Source organism: Accipiter gentilis, chromosome 26 (genome assembly GCF_929443795.1).
Source record: "Accipiter gentilis chromosome 26, bAccGen1.1, whole genome shotgun sequence".
Classification (NCBI taxonomy): Eukaryota; Metazoa; Chordata; class Aves; order Accipitriformes; family Accipitridae; genus Astur; species Astur gentilis.
The window spans coordinates 12,784,973-12,804,878 of record NC_064905.1 but is presented as its reverse complement, the minus strand read 5'-3'; the positions used below and the strand labels follow the sequence as shown (position 1 = coordinate 12,804,878).

Sequence of the window (19,906 nt, the reverse complement as noted above, 5' to 3'; positions counted from 1 at the left end):
TTATGCTTAACAAAAGGTTAAAAATTTAAATACTCTCCAACTTTAGTGCAAGGCAAGCAAATGATACCACAGGTCCAAGTAGGTGCTCAGCCCCCCCGGAGGGGCCTGGCTCAGAATGAGCACGAGGCGGCAGCACGCACACACGCACGCGTGTGCATACACACACACACAGAAGAGACAAGTTACTGCTCAGGACACAGCTGGGATGAGCGTGCACAAGAGGGGACAGGACAAGCAGTATGGAGAGGCAGGCTGAGCCCCACACTGCTCCCCAGGGACACGCAGGGCTCCAGCCCCTCCACTCCTGCCCTGCCCTTAGGGACAAGAGCTGTGCTGGCTCCCCAGGACCCCTGAGGATGCACACGAAGCCGGTACAGCAGGCAGGCTGGTCCCAGCCCCGTTCACTCTTGGGCCACAGCTCACAGCATGACACCAGCAAGGGACATTCCCTTTACCATGGCATGACACCAGCAAGGGACATTCCCTTTACCATGGCTTTGCTCCCCGAGAGCAGAGTCCCTCATGTGTCTGCTCCTCCGACACCGAGCTGGGCCTGGAGAAGGCGGCACCCCCAGCACACACAGATGGCTGGTCCGGAGCTGGTGGAACTGCACTGGGGCCATCCTGCACCATGCTAGGGATCGGACCGACCCTTTGGACCCAGCAGCAGCTACCTTCTGAGCATGTGCCGTGGGAGCAGCTGTGTCCTGCTGTGCCACAGGCAGCCTGCCAGCGGTCTGGAAAGGGGACCAGGATCAGCTCCCCAGAGCTGGCAGCATGTGCGAGACGAGGCGGGAGGAAGCAGGCTCCGGCAGACAGGGAAGCGAGGATGAGGCAGTGACGCTCTGCTGCCAGGATGCAATGGTAGACGCTTTGGCACAGCCGTTTCCTGTGCCTCGAGGCTGAGCAATGGACTCCGCTGGAGCCAGGGACGCCTCAGCACAGCCAGAAAGGTCCAGGAAAGATGCTTTAGGCACCTCAAGGCACAGAAGGCCTCTGCCCAGGACTCCCTGGTACAAAGCTGGGACCGTCGCTCCCCCCATAGGAGGACATTTGTGCCTGTGACAGAGTGGGGGCAGTGCAGGCCCCCACCTATAGATTAAAAACTGACATGTGATATGTACAGACCGACATATATAAATATACACCAAACCTGCAGTGCTACTTTGGCACCATGGAATGTGTCAGCAGAGCTGCTCCAGCCTGGCCTTGGCCCACGCCGGTGCAATCCCTCCCTCCCACACTGGGCGCAGGAGGGGAGTGGCAGCCGGTGGGCAGCAGCAGCAAAATCCCAAGTGGCAGATTCAGAAGCATCCAGGTCTGTCTTGGGGACAAGGGCTTGCCCATGGTCAGATGGGCCTCAGCCTGAGCTGCGTGCTGCTGCCAGCCCTGGAGCCATCCTCAGAGTCTTCAAACACAGACGTGTAAAGCTGTAAACAAATCCACTTTGTGGGGCCGCTGCTACCTTGTCCTTCAGGCTGGGCTGCTGTTCTGCTGGGTACCCGGAGAGGCCAGGGGGTCCCAGGGGCTGGAGAACAAGCTGTGCTCTACAGCCGGGTGGGCTCTTCTTCACTGTCGCTGCAGTTTCCACAACAGTCCTGAAGTCAGAAGGGCAAGGAGAGGGAGGAGGGAGAGAGAGGAGCACAGCAAGCAGAAGGTGAGCAAGGTCACACAACCCAGCCTACAGCTGCCCTCAGGTAGGGGAGGGCCAGGCCCCCCCCTGGCCTGCACATGGGAGAGGTACATGGAGGCAAGGGGTTGGAGGGGATCCCTCATCTGCAGAGAAACAGTCAAGCTGCATCTGGGGGTTCAGCTCCTGGCAGACAGACTGGTGAGCACGCAGCTGACTAGCTCATAAGCTGGATGGAAGATGGGCTCCATGGACTACAGCCACCCAGGGAGACAGCTCAGTGCCGGCACAGACAATCTGCCCCGCTCAGGGCTCGGCCAGCCACAGAAGCAGCCCAAGCCCTTTTTGCTGGAAAGGGAGTCTGAGCACGGGGCAATGCCAAACCCTTCACGGTTTCTCAACCCTTCTGTGTGTCCTGGACATCCGAAGAGAGGAGTGAAGGAAACTTCCCACAGCCCCCTGGGAGCGGAGCTCCCAGCAGCGGCAGTGCAGGGGCAGCTTTGGCTCAAGCTGAGGGCAAGGCCTCCCCCACAAAGGCAGCAAGAGCAGGGAAGCGGGATTAGTGGCTCGGGGCAGTTAGAACAACAAGCAGCTTGTGCTCTGCTGGGGTCAGGGGATAGGCACTGAAGGACAACACTCCTCTTTCCCAGATCTTGCCATGTCCGCGGGCCACCGGGCATTTCCCTGAGCAGAGCAGCCAGGAGAGACTGCTCACCTCTGGAAAGAGAAAACACGCGGCAAATCACAGCTCAACCCCTACTACAGGCAGCTGCCCATCCTTTGGCAGGTCCTGCCTGCCTCAGGAAGGGCTGGCTATCCCAGCCCAGAGTTGGCCCTGGCTAGGGCAGCCCACTGAACAGAGAAGAACAACTGGGAGCTCATCGGGGAAGCAGGAGTCAGCACCGGATGGCTGAGAGTAGGTCCAAAGCCAACCACGCTTGAGTCCCGCAGCTGCAAGCAGCTGTTGAGAGGCAGCAGCCCAGACTTTGCCAGTCCTGGAAAGAAGGCAAAGACTGTTCTGGGCAGAGGAGACAGGCAGGCAAGCAAGCCCACAGCAGCTGCAAGACATTTCCGTTCTCCTTGTCCCTCGAAAGAACTGCTCTCTGCCTGCCTCAAGGTCTGGCAGAAATGCTCTGGGGAGCCCAGGCAGCCCATTCCAAGAGCAAGGTCTTCTTCAGGGTTGGTATTATTCATGTAGGAAGGGAGGACTGCTATTTTAGTGCCTTCAACATCCCCCCGCCTGTGTGACTCCAGCACGTTTAGCCAGGACACTCCATCCCAGCCCCCTCGAGTCCCCCAGCACAGGGAGTGCCAGCCAGGTGAGGGCTGGCTCCCTGCACCCTTGCATGGGTCCCCCTGAGAGCCCTGGGGTCCAGCCACCCACCACTAGCGGAGACTCTGTCTGCTGCCCTCTTGTGCCCACCTCCTTGCCACATCTGCCTGGCACAGGCAGGAGCAGGCTCATTGCTGCTAGAGGACTTGCTGGGGAGGAAACGCTGGGCAAACACTCTTACCTGTCTGCTGAATAAGCGCTGGAGTAACCCTTTTTTGGGCTGCGGAGAAGGCTGCCCTTTCCAATCCAGGTCTGGGGGCACCATGCCATCTGTGCTAAAGACATTCAGCTCCTTAAAACATTCCGTCTCGATCATCTGGAAGAGGGCAAAGACGGCTGCAGGAACTGTCACCAGAAGCCCACCACTGAGGGCCCAGCAGAGCACAAGAGCAGCAGGGACAGCATGAGCCCTGCGGGACACTGCACTTGGCCATGGCAGACACAAGCAGGAGCAAAGACCTGTCCTGCAAACCTACCTCATTCTGCCAAGGAATGGGCACACTTCCCGTGGCAAACTTCTGGTAGAAGTCGTTGTCTGTGGGCTCCAGCTCCACCCCTTTCACTGTGGAGAACTGCTCAATGTCTAGAACATCCTTGCAGTAGATGGCCTGGGGCTAAACAGCACAAAGATTGCTCTAATGCCAGGCTCCATGATGATGCCACCACCTCAAACAGCCGTGGCTCATGGCCAAGCCCAGACCCCCTCTCTCTGCAGCCCAGAGCTTGCTTGACCCCTGTCCTGCCAGGCTCCAGAAACAAGAGGGAAGCAGATGGGCCCCATCTCCTCAGGTGAGCCACTCCAGGGCTCTCGCTTCCTTTCACAGCACCAGTGTCTGAAGAGGTCAGGATACAGACAGGCACTTACATCTGGCTTGAAGGGGGGGTCCAGCATGCCTGCTTCCAGCCTCCTGAAGTTGAGGTGCTTGAAGAGAGGGTGTTCCTTCACTTCCTTGGCCCCAGCTCCTCGGCACCCCAGGCGCTCCAGAGGGTCTTTGCACAGGAGCTGCAACACACAGGAAATCAGTGTCCTGGGTGGAGGGTGCTTCAGGCAGGAGCAGCCCTGAGTTCAGCTGGGCTCCTGCAGTATATCTCTAGGGTCGGCACAGGCCCGCTAAGCGGCTGGGGGGGCAAGAAATTAAGGCACTCTGGATCCTCCTACACTGCCTTATCAGAGACAAGGGAACCTGGCTGCCACCAGCACCTCTACAGGAAGCAGCCTCCACATTCTCCTGCTGCATGCAAATAGGTGGTGGGAGCAAAGGGACAGGGATGCACACTCGTACCATGGTGCAGAGGGAGCGGGCACAGGGCGAGAATTTCTCTGAGTACTCCTCCTGCACTTCCTTCACCAACCGCTCCACCTCCTCCCGCTTGATCTTCTTCTTGCGCTGCTGGAAGGGGGACTGTCCCTCGATCATCTCGTACACCAGGCAGCCTAGAGCCCACCAGTCTGGGCTGAACGTGTAGCGCTCGTTCTTCACCACCTCCGGAGCTACATAGCAGCGGGGGTGAGGGACATGTGAGGGCAGGGAGAGCACGTGTGCAGTCAGAGACCACTTTTTGATTAAAGCAGGGCCACTTACCCATGTAGCCAACTGTCCCCACCCGGCCCTTGATTGTTTGGCCCTCAGGCACGTGCACAGCTAGCCCCAGGTCTGAGATACGGATGTGACCTGCACAGAGGAGGGGGCAAGTTAACAGGACAAGGTCAAGGGACAATATCTGAAGCTGCCAAGAACACAGAGCAACCCTGGTTCAAGGAGAGGAAGAGAGAAGGACTCAGACCCAGGGCTTCTCTTGGCCCTGCACTCACCATGGTCATCCAGCAATATGTTCTCTGGCTTCAGGTCCCTAGGAAGGAAGGGACTTGATTAGCAAGAAGCCTGTTGTCAAAGCAAAGGACACAAGCAACAGCAACATCTCGGGAATTCACAGATAAGAGCAGAGGGATGCAATGCCCCTGCCTCGGGCACACAGATAACCTTCCCCTTGCCCTTCTGCCCCGGAGTTAGCCCTGCAAGTTCTCCCCTCCTGGGCAGAGAGGCAGGACATGACAACCTTCAACCCTCCACAAGGAAGCAGTGAGCCTGTGGCTGATTCCCTCTTTGCAGGTGCAGACCTCGCTATGGTGCCATGCAAGAGAGGAGCAGAGGCTTCTTCTGCTTACCGTGCCCCAGGGCAAGGCACAGCGTAGGACTAGAAGGGAGTTTCTGTCCCTGTGTTTAGCTGTGCTTTCCCTAACGCTGCATCACACAACCCGGTGAGTACAGTCATACATCAGTGTGTTCTCCCTCCTGCCCAGCTCTCAGTCTTGAGCATATAGGGGCAGCCTACCCTCCTTTGTTCTAGTGTCAATACTGCCCAGGGAGTTAAGCACCCCAGTGCCTGCCCTCAGGCATTCACAGCATGATCACATCTTGCTCTTGGTGATCATTTACCACCATGAGGAAGCCAAGCTAAGCTCTGACGTCGCTCCCATGAGATCAGCTTTCTGTTCCTGATCCCCTCTCACTCAGCCCTGTGCTGCTTTCAAGCCTGAGCTTATTTTCTTGAGCAGACAGACCCAGCTGGGCTAGTAAGAGCAGCAGGAACCCTCTTCCTTCTGCAGTCCGTACAAGGTCTCCCAGCAGGGACCAGGCAGCACGCACCTGTACACTATCCTCTCCTGGTGCAAGTCCTCAAGGCCACAGCAGATCTCGGCAGCGTAGAAAGCTGCCCGGGGCTCCTCGAAGCCAGCCTCTCCCATGTGGTAGATATGGAACTTGAGGTCCCCTCCATTCATGAGGGTCAGCACTAGGCAGAGAGCATCTTTAGTTTCATATGCATAGGCTAAGCTCACCTGCAATTCAGGGCAGAAAGGCTGTTAGAAGACACAGCTGGAAGAGGGAAGTGCCCACACTCTGATGGGCACTTTGTCACCCAAGCAGCCACTCATGGGCAGCAGGACTGGGCCTTTGCCAGCAGAGGAGGCAGAGGGGGAACTGTGCAAACCCAAGGAGGACGTGGAAGTGCCCAGCAGTCCCAGCACACCCCATTTTCCTCAGACAGGGAGGACACTATTTAGCTGAGCCAGAACTGCTCTCCTCTGGGGCAAGCAGCAACCAACAGCAACCCTGGGGCAGCATCTGATGAATCCTCCATAAAGGGAGGTTTCAGGCTGTCCACACTCATTGCAACCAGGGACAGAGCTCCCCACCACACAGCTCAGGGTTAGGCTTCTGCCCACTTGGCTGTCTGGAGACAGTTCTTGCTGCTTTCTTGTGTCCCAGAGGTTAAGAAGGTGCCTGTGAGACCAGATGGGTGTTTGGATCTGAGTTTGGGGGCATTTACAGCATCTTGTGGAGGCAGCAGGATGTCCTGCCAGACCCCAGCCTTGTGAGACACCTGCAGCCACCAGGACTCTATCCCCCGCCATGTGCAGGGTCTGCTCTTGCCTCTCCACACCGGGTGAAGAGCACAGAAGTGCCAGGCTGGCTGGTTGGAGGAAGAAATCAACCACCGCAGCAAAGTGAGAGCAATTCCTATGTACTTACTACAAACCTACTGTTCACTTTTTCCAGGATCTGTTTCTCATTCAGGGCCATGGCCTCTCCCTTCCGCTTTTTGATCCGTTTCTTCTCCAGCTTCTTGCAGGCATACATCTTTCCCGTGGCACGCACTTGGCAGGCACAAACCTGGAGGAAGGACAAGGCTCAGCACCCTCCCACTGCTGTTTCCGGGGTGGGGGTCTAGGTTCTGCTCTCAGGAAGAAGTATGGGAAGGCAAAGATGTCTCTGTCCCCACTTCACTCTGAGGATAGTGAGAAGCCTGTTGTCAAAGCAAGGACACAGGGAGCAGTGACATCTCCAAGAACTGACATCTCCAGATGTCACAGATAAGCAGTAGAGGGCTGCAATGCCCCTGCCACCTGTAGCAGCACCATGGCTGGTGCTTGGGAAGACAGAAGGCCACTCCAGAAACAGAAGGAAGCCTGACAGTGACAGTTTTCAGGAGTGCAGTTTCCTCTGCCAAGACACTGGGAACCCATACTGCCCGGGTGGCAGTATACACCACAGGGCACACGCTACCTACCCTATGCAACACCTCCCACACCTCCAGTGCCTGGCGAGAGGGAGCTCTTGACCCTCAGAGGGGAACTGACAGATCCTGCAATGCCCAGAGCACAGCAGTGCCTAGCGCAGAGCCCCCACAGTCCACCCAGCCAGCAGCACCTGTCTCCAGGTGCTGGAGCAGCTTGTGGCACCCTGATGGCCAACCCAGGTCTGCACCTGGCAGCATTCCTCTGAATGCAGAGGAAATAGTGGTCACTTACCTCCCCAAAACCGCCCTTGCCCAGCACACGGTACTGGCGGAAAGTGTTTTTGGTCACTGGCTGCCTGTGAGGGAAAGGAAACTGGAGTGAGATGGGAGCAGGGAGAGAGCAGGGGCTGAAGCCCAAAACACCCCCATGCGGTGGCCTGAGAGACTGGCTCACCCCAAAACCCCTGCTCCAACAGACCTTGCTTCCCTGTGAGGCAAGCAAGGCTGAGGCAGCCAGTAGAGGCTGATGGTGCTAATAAATGGCCCTGAAGGGGAGCAAGAGCAGATAAAGGCCAGGCCCTTGGCTCCTGCCAGGGACCAGCACAGGAAGGAGCCCAAGGGGGGACTTGGGCAGCCTGTGCAAGGAGGGTGCAGGTCTCCCAGTGATGCCAGGGAGTGTTACCGTTCCAGCCATTTCCACTGCAGGAAGCGGTTGAAGTACAAGCTGTCGAGGTAGTCAGCAAAGGGAGCCACACTCAAGTAGTCATGGATAAGCCTAGGACAGAGCAGAGCCAGCAAGGTTCCTGAGAGGTGATCACACTCGTGGAAAAAGCCAGCAGTCCAAGGAAAGAGGAGGTGAGCAGCCCCGAGAGCCCATTTACTTTGCCATCCCCTCACCTAGCCCGGTGCTGAATCACCCACATAGCCCTGGCCCAGAAAGCCCCCCTCCACGCTAAGCCTGATGCAAAAGGAAGGCACATTGGAGGTACCGCTGGGACAAACACAGCACCCTGGGACCAGGCTGGCACTGCTAATTGTGGCCTCAGCATCAGTCAGGGCTGTGGGACAAAGGGGGGACGATGAGACTCTTTGTAATTGCCCCTCTGCTCACAGGGCAAATGCGGACACAAGGCTGTAATCAGCTGCCGAAAGCTGCTAGCAATGTTCAGCACTGGGCGCTGAGTTGTTCACTTTCAGATGAATATCCAGCACAAAAGGCCACAGGGGATCCTGCTCGAGAGAGCTAACTGCCTCAGAGACCGGTGCCAGGGCTGCCCAGCGGAGTAAAGAGCCTTAGACATAGTGTCTAGACTGGAGACATGCATCAAGAAGAAGCGGACGGGCTCTTCCCCTTTCAGAGCTTGCCAAGAGCAGGCAGGGCCCAGCCTGGAGGCTCTGCATTCAGACAGTGACAGTAGTTACCACACACAGAGCTAACACTCCTCAGAAGACTGCAGCAAACCCATTGCCACAGCCCTGCACTCGATTAGGCAATGTGCTCCAGCTACTGTTCAGGGAGGGGTGGAGGCTATAAGCCCAGCTTCTGCTTTGCACCCGGAGCCAGGACCTCAGCCACTGCTTCTGCGATGGGAACAGAATTGACCTTAGATCGCTAAAGCAACAGCCAGTGTAATCTAACCACAACAGCCACATCTGCAGCCAGTGGGAGAGGACAGCTGGCACTGGGACTGCAGTTGTCAGCTCTGCTCTACGGGTGCCTACGAGATCCTGGCACAAGACTAGGAACAGCATGGCCAGATGCTGAGGATCGCTGAAACGGGGTCTTCCCAAATGGCAACTCAGATCCACAGCAGACTGAGAGGAATGACAGAGGTTTCTGCAGCAGCTTATGGCTCCCAGAGTCCATGGGAGCTTCTCGCCTTTGCTTTCCTGTAGCTGTGCTGCAAACCACTAGCTCAAAACTCCACAGGCCTTAGCACCAGTCCTCACTCTCCTGGAGGAAGGGACCACAAGGGACAAGGTGAGTTAGCTGCAGCATCTACCCCGTGCTGTGACCTGAAGGCAGGCCCCAGCCCTCTGACTTACTTAGTGGATTCCTTGAAAAGCTCCTTGGAAGGTTCCTGCTCCAGCCTCTCACAACATGCATCCACCAGCTGTGAGGGGACTTCAGGCACATGGTCCTCACTCTGGGGACAAAGGGATGGAGTCAGACATAGGGAGCAGAGCACAAGGAACCTCCCAGGAAGAAGCCCACAGGAACAGCACACAGGTGCCCATCTGCTTTCAGGCCAGTGGGAAAAGCAGTAATGGTCACTTGTGAGGTGGTGGGGTGGCTCTATACTCTGCTCTCACCATCCTGCCCAGCACCTTCGCTGTGGCAGGATAAGGGCAATGACAGCTGTCAGCTTTACAACTGCTCTACTGTTGCAGGCAGCAAACACAACCCTCTTACTCACGTTTGGCTTCAAGTACTTTTCAATCAGGTGCTGCCCACATTCCTTCCGCTTCTCATCTGGAGCCACTTCATAACCTGCCTGCATAGAGCAAACAGCATGAGGAGCAGGTCCAGCCAGGAACCAAGCTTTGCTACTGGGCAACAGCTGCAGAGCAGCAACACCCTCTGCCCAAGGTTTCCCATGCTTTCCTGGAAAACCAGATCTCCAGTAAACAGCTCCCTAAGCAAAGGCCCAGCCCCATCTTGGAGAAAACTGCAACTCACAGGTTTTCCCTTCAGGAAAACCCTACATGCCCAGAAGTACCTGGCAACTGCTGAGGCACCCAGGGCCAACCTGTCTATGCCCAGGGCACCAAGAACATACTTGCCTCCCCCAACGAAGCCTAACGGGCTTTGCTCTTACCACGGCATCCAGGAACTTGACACAGCGTGATAGCTCAGGTCGTGTCTCGCAGAACTGCCGAAAGAGCATGTGCCCGATGGGCTGCTTCTCGCAGAGGCTGTGGTAGTCCCGCTCTGCAAATGTGGAGAAGATCACTCACTGCCAATCCCCAAAGGAGCAGCCACTCCCCTGGCCATAGGCAGTGGTGAAGGGGCTGGCGAGTTGTCAGCTGGCTACTCACAGGTCCCACCAGCCTGAGACTCTCAGGAAAGTGAAATGCATCCAATGGGGACAAGAGGCATGACCGAGCTTTTACGTTCCCCTATGGAAGATCTTTTTCCCTGAAAGAGGTTTGACCTGCTGTTCTGTACAGACTGCCCTTCTTCTTTCTAGCAAGGGACCTTTGTGTCTCCTGCTTGCCTGGAGGCTCTCTTCTCAATCATCTCCCCACGGAGATCGACTGACTACTCCAGATACACAACTTTCCTTGGAACATGAGGAACACACTGAGCTTATTTCAAGGCAGATCTTCCAGGCCAAGAGTTGCTCTGACGACTCTTACAAACCACTCATATTCCCAAAGGCCCTGCTGGAAGCAGCAGCATCAAAATGGGAGGCACCATTTTCACAGATGTACTGTTAAAGCTGCACACAGCAATTAGACCCCCCCACTCCATGGGACAGCCACTCGCTTGTATATCAATTCCTACTGCCCTCTGGAGCTCGGCTTCCCTGCTGATTCCTCCTACCCCTCTCTGAATTCTGGCAGCCCAGGCGCAAACCCTTTTGACTACCCAGAGTACTTCCAGTTCTCTGTTTTTTTTCCTCCCCTTCCACTCATAAGATGTTGTCTGATCACAGGCCAGAACAGATTTCTGTTACAGCCATTGCCACTGAGGGCTGCGGGCTGCCTGGGGTGCAGATGTACAGCCATCCACTGGCTCGCAGGGGACCTTCCAGCACTCCCCGGGGCTGAGTACTGCTGGCTTTCCCCTCCCCGTGCAGCAGTTTCTCCCGAGGAAGCTGCGGCTTCCTGAGGGTGCACGAGAGCGCGGAGACGGCTGGGCTGTGGTGGGGGAGGAGGCCACCTCACCAGCTCCGCTGCACCGGCCGGTTTCCTTGTGTCTGCAGGGGAAGGAGTTCCCTTCAGTTCGGGAGGACAAGAGTTTGCTGCTGGTGAGATCAGAAGCTTTTGGCTGCCCTCGCCGCTGCCCAGGCTCACAGAGGGTTGCTCTCTGTGGTCAGGGCACACAAAGCTTAATTCTGCAGTGGGCAACCAGCCCACCATGCCCATGGTCCTGCCAAGCCTCTGGAATAGGAAAGAAATGCCTTTCTAGCAGGCTGTGAGGGGAAAACAAAACCACTCCAGCCAAAGAGTAAGCCAAGCACAAGGAACAGGGTCATCTCTCCCACGGGGAAAGCAAGCAAGGCAGCCACCACCTGGGCCAGAAGCACTTCTTGCATGCCTCCCCAAGGGGAAGTGGGGACATAGGTGGTGACAGCCAGCCGCTGGGGAGGGACTTGCCTCCCAAAGCTTCACAAAGTCACTGTCCCGAACAGTGGGACAGCAGAGACAGACAGACCACCAGCACTCACCACTGGCAAACGGGCAGCACAACAAAGGTGAAGTTCAGTGCTGGAAAACATGTCATGACACCCACAGGAAGGGTGGCTGCAGGCAGAGGACAGGCATCAGCTGACGGAAAGCTCTGCTGAGGGCACACAAATCAGAAGCAGATAGGGGGTGGAACGGCCAAGATGGGAGCTGCAGGGAGAGCCCAGGACATTGCTATGTTCAGTGCTCAGAACTCACTCCAGAGAGGCAGTCTGCAGCAAAACCAAGACGAGAGTCTCCATGTGACTACACTCGGCTGCGAAGCCAGCCCCGAGAGGTGGTACATGGTGTGCATGGCAGCGGGGAGGCGAGGCATGGCATGCACGGTGTGCACTGGGCTATTGTGAGCTTGGTGGCTACAGTGTGGATGACGGAGGTTGAGTTATTCCAAATGCTACAGTTCCACGTGCCCTCAAAGGGGGCATCCCTTCTCCTTGGGGCTGCTGGGACCTGGAAAACCTGGGCAGGGCAGAACTGGGGACTGGAGCTGCAGAAACCTCCAAAAGCCACTCAGCCCAGTGACACCTGCTCTGAAACAAGGCCAGCGCTGTGCCACTCTCCAGCTGGCAGCTGAATCCAGAGTGACAACTTAAACAACCTCACCCCTTCCTAGGAAGCAAAGCATTCCCACCCTCTGTGCCCCAAAACAATTTCACATGATCTCAGGACCAAGCCTGCTGCACAAACAACATTAAAACCATGAAGAGTACAAAGTGCAGTATTAGAATGACAGGCCAAGCCCTGCCCAGCTCTACAATTCTCAGCCATATCACACAGCAAGAACCCAGTTTTGCCCAAGAAAAGCTGCTGCACTAGTGTTAGAAGCTGAGGTCTGCAGAGCAGGACTGAATCCCAGCCAAGGAGTCCAGAGGATATTAGCAGGGCCTTTATTATTTATGCAAAGGCAGCCCAGAGTGATGCTCCAAAACTGCAACACTGAGCAGGTCTGTTTGCAGAGAAGGTGGTGTATCTCTAGTGAAGCTCGTCACAGTCTAGGTGTGTGGGTACGTCAACAGGCACTATCCAGTGAGCGCCCAGCAGCTGTGACTTACCCACCCATCGTTTGTTCCCTACACCCCAAGCTCTGAGTGATCCTGGCTGGGATTTGGCTGACATGTGCCCTGTTATATGTTCCTGACCCTCATGAGACTCAACTTTGGGTACACAACACTCATACATGCTCACCCACCGGCTCCGCTCCAGAGTGGAGCCTGAGTGCTGCTCAGCTGCTGCCAGCCCCCACATCTTACCAAGGGTTTGTCGAAGATCCTCGCAGAGGCTGATGTGGGGGAACTGCAGCATCTGTCGCCATTTCTTACTTTTGCCTTTCCGGTTTCCACCACCACCTGCAGGGCACACAAAATTGGCACCGTGAGTTATGAAGCAAGGATGTCCAACTGCAGCCTAGCCTTGCCAGGAGCCAAGAGAGGAGACACCCTCTGTCCGTTTACACGAGCAAGCCCAGGCAAGGAAAACAAGACCAAAGCCGTACTGCCGTCTCCTGGCTGGTGGAACAAAAGTGTTAGAGTCTCTGACTGCCAAAGCAAGTGGACAGACCAACCACTCCGGCTGCTGAACAAAGTCCCAACCAAGAACATGAAGACCTTTCACCTGGACATCTCAGGTTACTTGTATTTAAGATGGGAGAATCAGGGCACAGGCAGGAGTGCCTAAAGCCACAGGTTGGTCTATGCCTGGACAAGAGCTCTTGGCTCCCAGGCCTGTCCTCAGGACCTCTGCATAACTAATCACCTCTCAAGGCCAAGCCTTGCTGTGTGAAGATCTTCCTGCTGTAGTAACGATGTTCATGCTACCTACTCATTCCAGACTGATTGCTTACTCCAGGGAGGGGCTCTCAGAGGGAGGACATGAAGCTGGGAGACAGGAATTCCTGCTCTAATCCCAGCTCCACAGACAACTCACTGCATTGCCTGGGGCTCATCACTTCAGTTTCCCACCTGTGAAGTGGGGACACTCCCACCTTTCTCCAGAGATAAGCCAGCCTCAGAAAAGCAAGATCCAAGAACCAGATATTATTCCAACTTCAGTTGCTGGAGTAAATGCCCAGTGCTGTAGGACAGGGTGGGAAAGCTTCTAGATAGACCAAAAAATTTACATCATAGCAAGCACTAAGTACTGAAATACTGATTGCTGGGATCAGCCAACCTCCAGGGATTGCCTTCCCCCTGCCCCAGTGCCAACACACACGATCTCCCACCTCCCTTTGGAAATACATTAAACGACCCTGCCAAGTTGGGCCAAAGGCATGGCTTTCTGAAATCAGGGGGGGGTTTAACATCATTTATCAGCTCTTGAGAAACACTTTCATAACACTTTCCTTCACTGTGGATGCAATTCAGACCCAAATCCTGGATGCAGTCCCTGGGCATCCAGCTCCCTGCGCCGCAGGAGGCCTTGGTTGGACAGGCAGGTGGGACGGGGCCATCACAGACAGCCTTCTGCAGGGCCACCCCAGGTCCGAGCCCCTGGCACGCTGTGGGTCGCTGTGCTACATCTGCCCCGCACCAGCAGCTGTGCTGCACGATTGTACAAACTCAGGAAGGAAGTGACTCAAGGGTAAGCAGGGGTGGAAGAAACCAGCAGCACAGACACCTTCTTGTCAGCCACAGCTTGTGGCAATGAAACGGACGGGGACAACTAAGTGAGGGCACAGCAGGACAAGCCATCCTCACCCCAAGAGCACTCAAGGAAAGGCAGAGCAATGCCACACAGCACCCAGAGGACGAGGACCGTCAGCTTGCATTTCCTTGAGTTGTTTGCTTTGAAAGGAGGCTCCAGCGCCTTTCATGCACGGTTCTCCCCCGCCCTCCTGGTGCTGCAGCAAACAGCCCAGCAGGGAACTTGTCTCCTGCACACCAATCTCCCAGCACCACCATTTTGGGGATGGGGCAAGGGGTGGGCCACATCCACCCAGAACTCACCACAAGGGAGCTTTAGGGCTTAGTGAAAGCTCAAAGCTCGACTGTTGTCTCTCTGCCAGAGGCCGGCAGGCAAGGGGGACAACAGGGGAAGGATCCTTCACCTTCCCTGGGCCAAACCCTCCTAGAAGAGTTTGAAGGAAACAGAGAGCATGGTCAACCTATGGCAGCAGCTGTCAGCAGCCCCCTGCAGCATGTACAGGGTGATCTCAGCCCTGCACTGCCACATCAGACCACGAGGTTCCCAAAAAGGCTGGGCTGGAGCAAAGCACCTGGTGCTGCTGGACCCGGCCAGCAAAGCGGCTCTGTCCTGTCACACAGGCTGCCAGAGCTCGCCCCAGTGGCCACCACGGCCACTCAGCCATGGGTGGGAGAGCTATGGACAGGCAGCACAGCCATCTGCAGCTCTCACAGGCCAGGAACCCTCCGGCACGAGCATGTCAGTGGATTGTATCTGCCTGCAGCCCAACTGCCCACCACCTGCCAAGGCTGAGGCACTGGAGGAGCACTGGGAAGCACTGCAGCAGCCGTTGGACGCCTTGCTCTGCATCAGCAACCAAACTCCACTCTGCTGAAGGCACAACAGGAGACAGTCTCCTGGTCACTCACTCCATGCGAAGCAGGGTCTCATGTCTAGAGGTCACAAATGCCACTGTTTGGTGTTGTCCAAACTTGGTTTTGAACCAAACCTTGCTATTAGGAACCATAATGTCATGGTCCACCACAGTCACCGTGCCTGAAGTACCTACACTAAGCCTGATTTTCAAGCAGCTCAAAATTGTTTCTGCCAGTGTAAATTTAATTTTGTTGCTCTTTGCTCCCACAAATCTAATCTCCAAAGCCCTCAAACTGGATTTCAGTGGGCCCCTCAGGCTCCAGAATGACTTGGTCTGGCCAGTTGCACACCGTGGGCCAGGAGGGACTGTACTTCCCCGCCACTTTATGTGATCTAATGAACTCCCCGACGCCTGACTGAATCAGATCTTCTCTGCAAAGGACCAGGCTCCTTTGTGACAGACTTCCCAGCTCTCTCCTTAAGCCATCCCGAGGCTTCTCTGTACAGCTCCCCTGTACCTGCCGGACAGCCCCGCTCCTGGCAGGCTGCATCCCACGCCGAGGCCCTGGCATTCGGCCGTGACCCCTGAAGCAGCAGGAGGTTTGTGGGCCCGCAGCAAAGCTCCTGGCGCTGAGCGGACCAGGGGCCAGGGTTGGTGTGAAGGTGGCAGAGGGGTGGGGCTCACCGCCGCAGTTTCGGGATCGGCCCTTGTGTGGGAAGCAGCAGTTTACCTGCCCGAAATCAACTTTTTCTCCTAAAGCGGCTTTTCCCCTCTGCCAGAGGAGCCAGAAAAGCCTCTGGAAGGGGTAAGGCTGGAGGCTGCCAGCACCGGCGGGAGGCAGGCAGGGGCTGCAGGGCGGTTTCCACACGAAGAGGCAGCAAGGCCACCCTCGGAGGGCTCAACACCCCCCGGAGGCACCACAAGCCCGGGGCGCGGAGCAGCCCCCGCCTGCCCGGCGCAGCACCCCGAGCCGGGGCTTCGTTTAGAGCCGACTGCCTTGAGGCGGCCTGGGCCCAACCTGCGCCGTTACCTCCCCGTTCCCAGCAGCGCCGGGGGCAGCCAAGACCGCGATCCCCCCCCCCCGGGAGGGTCAGCCCCGGGGCTGGGTCCCGGGGACAGACGTCGCCGGAGCCTGCAGCCCCGCCGGGCGGCAGCAGCCCCGGGGAGCGGACGCCGCTCCAGGAGGCGGCCCGGCGGGATCACGGCTCAGGTCACCGGTACCTGCCGGGCGCTGGGCTCGCTCCGCGGCCGGGCTGCCCCGGGACCGCCTTCCCCACCGCCGCCGTCCCGGGCCTGCCGCCTCCCCGCGGCACACCGCCCCCCCTCGCCTCAGCTCCGGGCACCGGCGTCCGCCCGGCGCCGCCGCTCACCTTCGCGGGCCTTAAGGAGGACGGTGTTGGCGACGATGTTCTCCAGCTCCATGGGCCCGGGCGGCACTGCCGCCTCCCGCCCGGCTCGGCTCCGCGCCGCTCCCCTCGGCTCGGCCCGCGCCCCGCCGCCGCTGCCTCCCCCCGCCGCCGCCGCCGCCGCCGCCGCCGCGTCCCGCCCACCCGCACCCAGTCCGCCAATGCCTGCCCACGCTCCTCCCGCGCCGCGCTCCCATTGGCCCAGCCCCCAGGAAGCCTCGCCCCCTCCGCCGCGCCGCTCCCCTCCCGTTGGCCCCGCGGCGGGCGGAGGTGTGGGAGGGCGGGGCGGGGAGAGAGAAGCGCGCGTCATTCGGCGGCCATTGGCGAAGCCCTGCCGGGAAGAGGGGGCGGGTGCTGACTGGAGGGCGAGGTGTCACTCAGGGAGCGCAGCCGCCGCTCCGGGAACGGATTGGGCGAGGGTCAACGGCGCCCACCACATAAAGAAGCCCGCCTCCTGCGGCATCTGATTGGGTGGGGAGCTGCCACTCCGCTCCAGCTTGCGTCGTGATAGGGGCGTTTGGGGGGTGAGGCCGAGCGGCTGCTTAATAAGGCGGGGCTTGCCGTGAGGCTCAAGAGAGAGCGTGGGCGGCCGGTGCTGGTGGTTGGGGCTATGGCGGGCGAGCGGGGGGGCCCGGCCGCGGGTGCGCCCAGGGCCCTCTCTGAGGTGTCCTGTGCTCCCGTTAAAAGCAGTTACGTGTTTAGGGCAGCCTTCCCCCTCTTTGTAGCCTGGCCTTGCGTTTGCGATGGCTTCAGTAAAATCTTCCAAGGGCCTGCGTGTCCGGTGTTGGTCAATCCCTGCGGGGCCGGTGACGCAAGCTCTGGTGTGGGGCCCGGTCTCCCTGGTCGCTCCTGCCGTGGAGGTTTGGGGTTTCCTCATCCCCCGGTGCCCTTGGCAGTGGGGGGTGCGCCGCTGCCAGCCTCATCCTGCTGGGGCTGATGTTGGTGGCTGGTTGTGTGCCATTCCGATGTTTGAGCTTTTCTTGGGCTCTTCAGCAAGTGCTGCTGCTCCTGCAGGCTTCTTCCCTCTGATGATTTGCTCTAAAAGCCTTTTTTTTTTTTTGTTTTTTTTGTTTTTTTTTTTACTGGTACTTCAGTTAGCAGCCTTACCCCGTCTGAAGACAAGCTGTGGCATGGGATCCTCTCCCCGCCTGCTCCCCAGCAAATAAGTCATTGATTTCTCTGCAGAGAAATCTTACTCAAGCACCCCTTGGCGGTCCATCAGCCCTGCAGATGACCTGCCCAGCTCCCTGCTTCTCGGTGTAAAACTGCTCATTAACCCTCTTACCCATTAGCAAGTTGTGCCTGCCCTGCTTTCTGCTCCTGGCTTTTGTGTGCAGATGTCACCTCTGCCGTCTCTTACTCCAGCACACAGGTGATGCCCCCTTCCTGCCTTGTGTGCGGCTGCTGGTGGCAGTGGGGCTGCCCCAGGTATGAGGTTGGTGGTGGCCAGGGCATGGAGGAGCATGGGGTGATGGCCAGGTCCCTCCACCAGCTTCTGTCAATGACAACCTGCTGGTGGGGACCAGCCTGGGCTCCTGAGCGCTGCTTGGCCAGGCCATGCTAGCGAGCAGGAGGGAAGGGGTTCGTGTCTTCAGGCTGTAGCAAGGCTGACAATAACAACACAAATTATTGCAAGTACTCGTGGCCTGTGCAATCAGTACTGACTGTGGTCCGCCGTGCCTTTCAGCATCCGCTGGAGATCAGATGTCACATCTTCTGGTTACTAACCCACAGTGATAACGAGGAGGAGGAGGATGCTTTGCTCTGCCATACCTCGGCGGTGATCTCCCATGTCACTCTGCCATGAGGGATGAGCTCACGCTGTGAGCTTTTTTCTTTTAGAGCTGCTTTCCTTTTAAAGGTGGCACATACTTATTTTGAGCCTCAAATGTGATGACTTTGTTTCCTTGCATTTGCATATTTAACCCTTAGGTTGCTACTTTCTGTTTCCTCCCAGCTGGTGTTTTGCAGCACTGTTCCCACCGCTGGCAAGAGTTATCAGCCACAGGGTGCTGCCGGAGCAGCATGAGGGTCCAGAGGGGTCTTGGTGTCCCCAACACAGCTGGAGGCAGCCCAGGTGGTGGAACCAGGACTCTGCTTTTTAGCTCTGCGGAGGAGGTGTGGCTGGAGACGGCTCCAAACCCAAGCCTATCAGGGGAGTAATTCAAATTAATCTTGAGAAATTGGAGAAACAGCCTGAAAATGCAGGATGCAATTCCAGGTGCATGAGCGCAGGTGCTGCAGTTGGGCAGGAGTAATCAGCACTTTGAGGGGAGCTGCTTTCCCGGCAGTACTGGGGTCACGGCAGCTCGTGAGTGGGGCAGGAATAAGGGTCATGCTGTAGCAGGTGAAACAGACTTTGTACAAACTTGGAATGCAAATGGCTGCTGTGGAGATACAGAGCAACCTGCTTGACCTGTCTGCTGTGGACAGGGTGGTGTGCTGGATGGCAACGCAGTGGGAGATGCTCAATGGGGGAACTCTGCCCATAGTGCCCCAGCACCCCGGTAGTGCCTGGGGCAAAGGCAGGGACCAGATGCTCCCAGACCCCATCCAGCCCTTGAGATGTGATGTTTCGGACATCAGCCTGAAGCTCCCTTTGGTGGCTCAGATGTTGTTCTGATGCCAGCACGGGCTGACTGTGCTGGCATCTCCTTGCCCGAGCCAGGGCGGGGGGTCCCTGCATGCCCCCACTCCGGCTGGTCCCCAACCTATCCTGCCCTGCAGCATCCTGGATCCGCACACTCATGCCCAGGAGGAGGGACGGTGCCCGGTCCCCTGGTCAGCCCCTGCAGTGCTGGGCGAGGGTGAGAGCAGGGCCAGGCAAGGGCAAGGGCAGAGCACACAAGCCAGGGCAGCGTGGTGGGGCCCCAGCATGCTGCTCATGGGGCTGGTGCCCCTGGGAGAGAGCTCCTCTCCCCCAGCCAAGCTGGCCTGGCCGAGTCCCCATCAGGCGCCCTCATCTCCCTAGGTATTTTTAGAAGCAAAGTGCTGTATAATTGTGAAAAGGCGAAAGGCAGCCTCGGGAGGGGAAGCCAGGCGGCAGCGATAGGGCAGCTTCTTCCGCAGATGGTGCCAGCATGGCTGCAACTGCTGGGGCTGACTGCCTCCAGGGGGTCAGCGCTGGGTCCCCATCTTGGCACAATCCCTGCCGGGAGCCTCTGCTGGTCCCAGAGCTCATGCCATGACCCTCTGCGCACAGGGCCAGTGGGTGCAGGGGATGACCCAGGGGTCCTCACCGCCACGAGTACCCCCGTCCCTTTCAGCCCCCCGGGCCTCATGGCTGAGCTGTGCCTACCCCGGCAGGGGCTGGTGGGGGCCAGCGTTCCTTGGGCTCCAGCTCCCAGGCGCCAGCGGCTGTTTTTAGCCGAGTGAAAGTCCAATGTTTTGAGATTTTCTATTTTGAGTGGCAAAGCTGGAGAAGTGGAGTGGCCCCTGACCCCCGGGTGTCTGTGCGGAGTGGGGCAGGGAGCCGGGCAGGGTGGGTGCAGGGCGGGTGCAGGGCGGCTGCTGCCCCTGGGAGGATGTGGTTGCCCCTGGGTCTTCGCCCCATGGTTGCCCCCGTGGCCCCTCGCACCTCAGGCTGTACCGGAGCCTGTTCCCATGCA

At 57.9% G+C, this 19,906-nt stretch overlaps 1 protein-coding gene across 7 annotated transcripts; it reads right to left on the bottom strand.

Moving 5' to 3' along the window:
• GRK6 (G protein-coupled receptor kinase 6) lies at positions 1 to 16,402 on the bottom strand. Of its 7 annotated transcripts, none has more exons than XM_049829357.1 (16): positions 16,263 to 16,402; positions 12,647 to 12,742; positions 9,803 to 9,915; positions 9,401 to 9,478; positions 9,030 to 9,130; positions 7,666 to 7,758; positions 7,276 to 7,339; positions 6,497 to 6,637; positions 5,612 to 5,802; positions 4,777 to 4,814; positions 4,547 to 4,636; positions 4,247 to 4,455; positions 3,829 to 3,966; positions 3,440 to 3,577; positions 3,145 to 3,279; positions 1 to 2,625 (listed from the first exon to the last, which is right to left on the bottom strand). In XM_049829357.1, the coding sequence occupies exons 1-16, from the start codon at positions 16,312 to 16,314 to the stop codon at positions 2,527 to 2,529; spliced, it is 1,776 nt and encodes a 591-aa protein (XP_049685314.1). In that variant the 5' UTR covers positions 16,315 to 16,402; the 3' UTR covers positions 1 to 2,526. The 7 variants fall into 7 exon arrangements, with proteins under 7 accessions (XP_049685314.1, XP_049685317.1, XP_049685315.1 ...); XM_049829360.1 differs by having other exon boundaries at positions 1 to 2,347; XM_049829358.1 differs by having other exon boundaries at positions 1 to 1,598.
• Between the last annotated feature and the right edge of the window lie 3,504 nt (positions 16,403 to 19,906).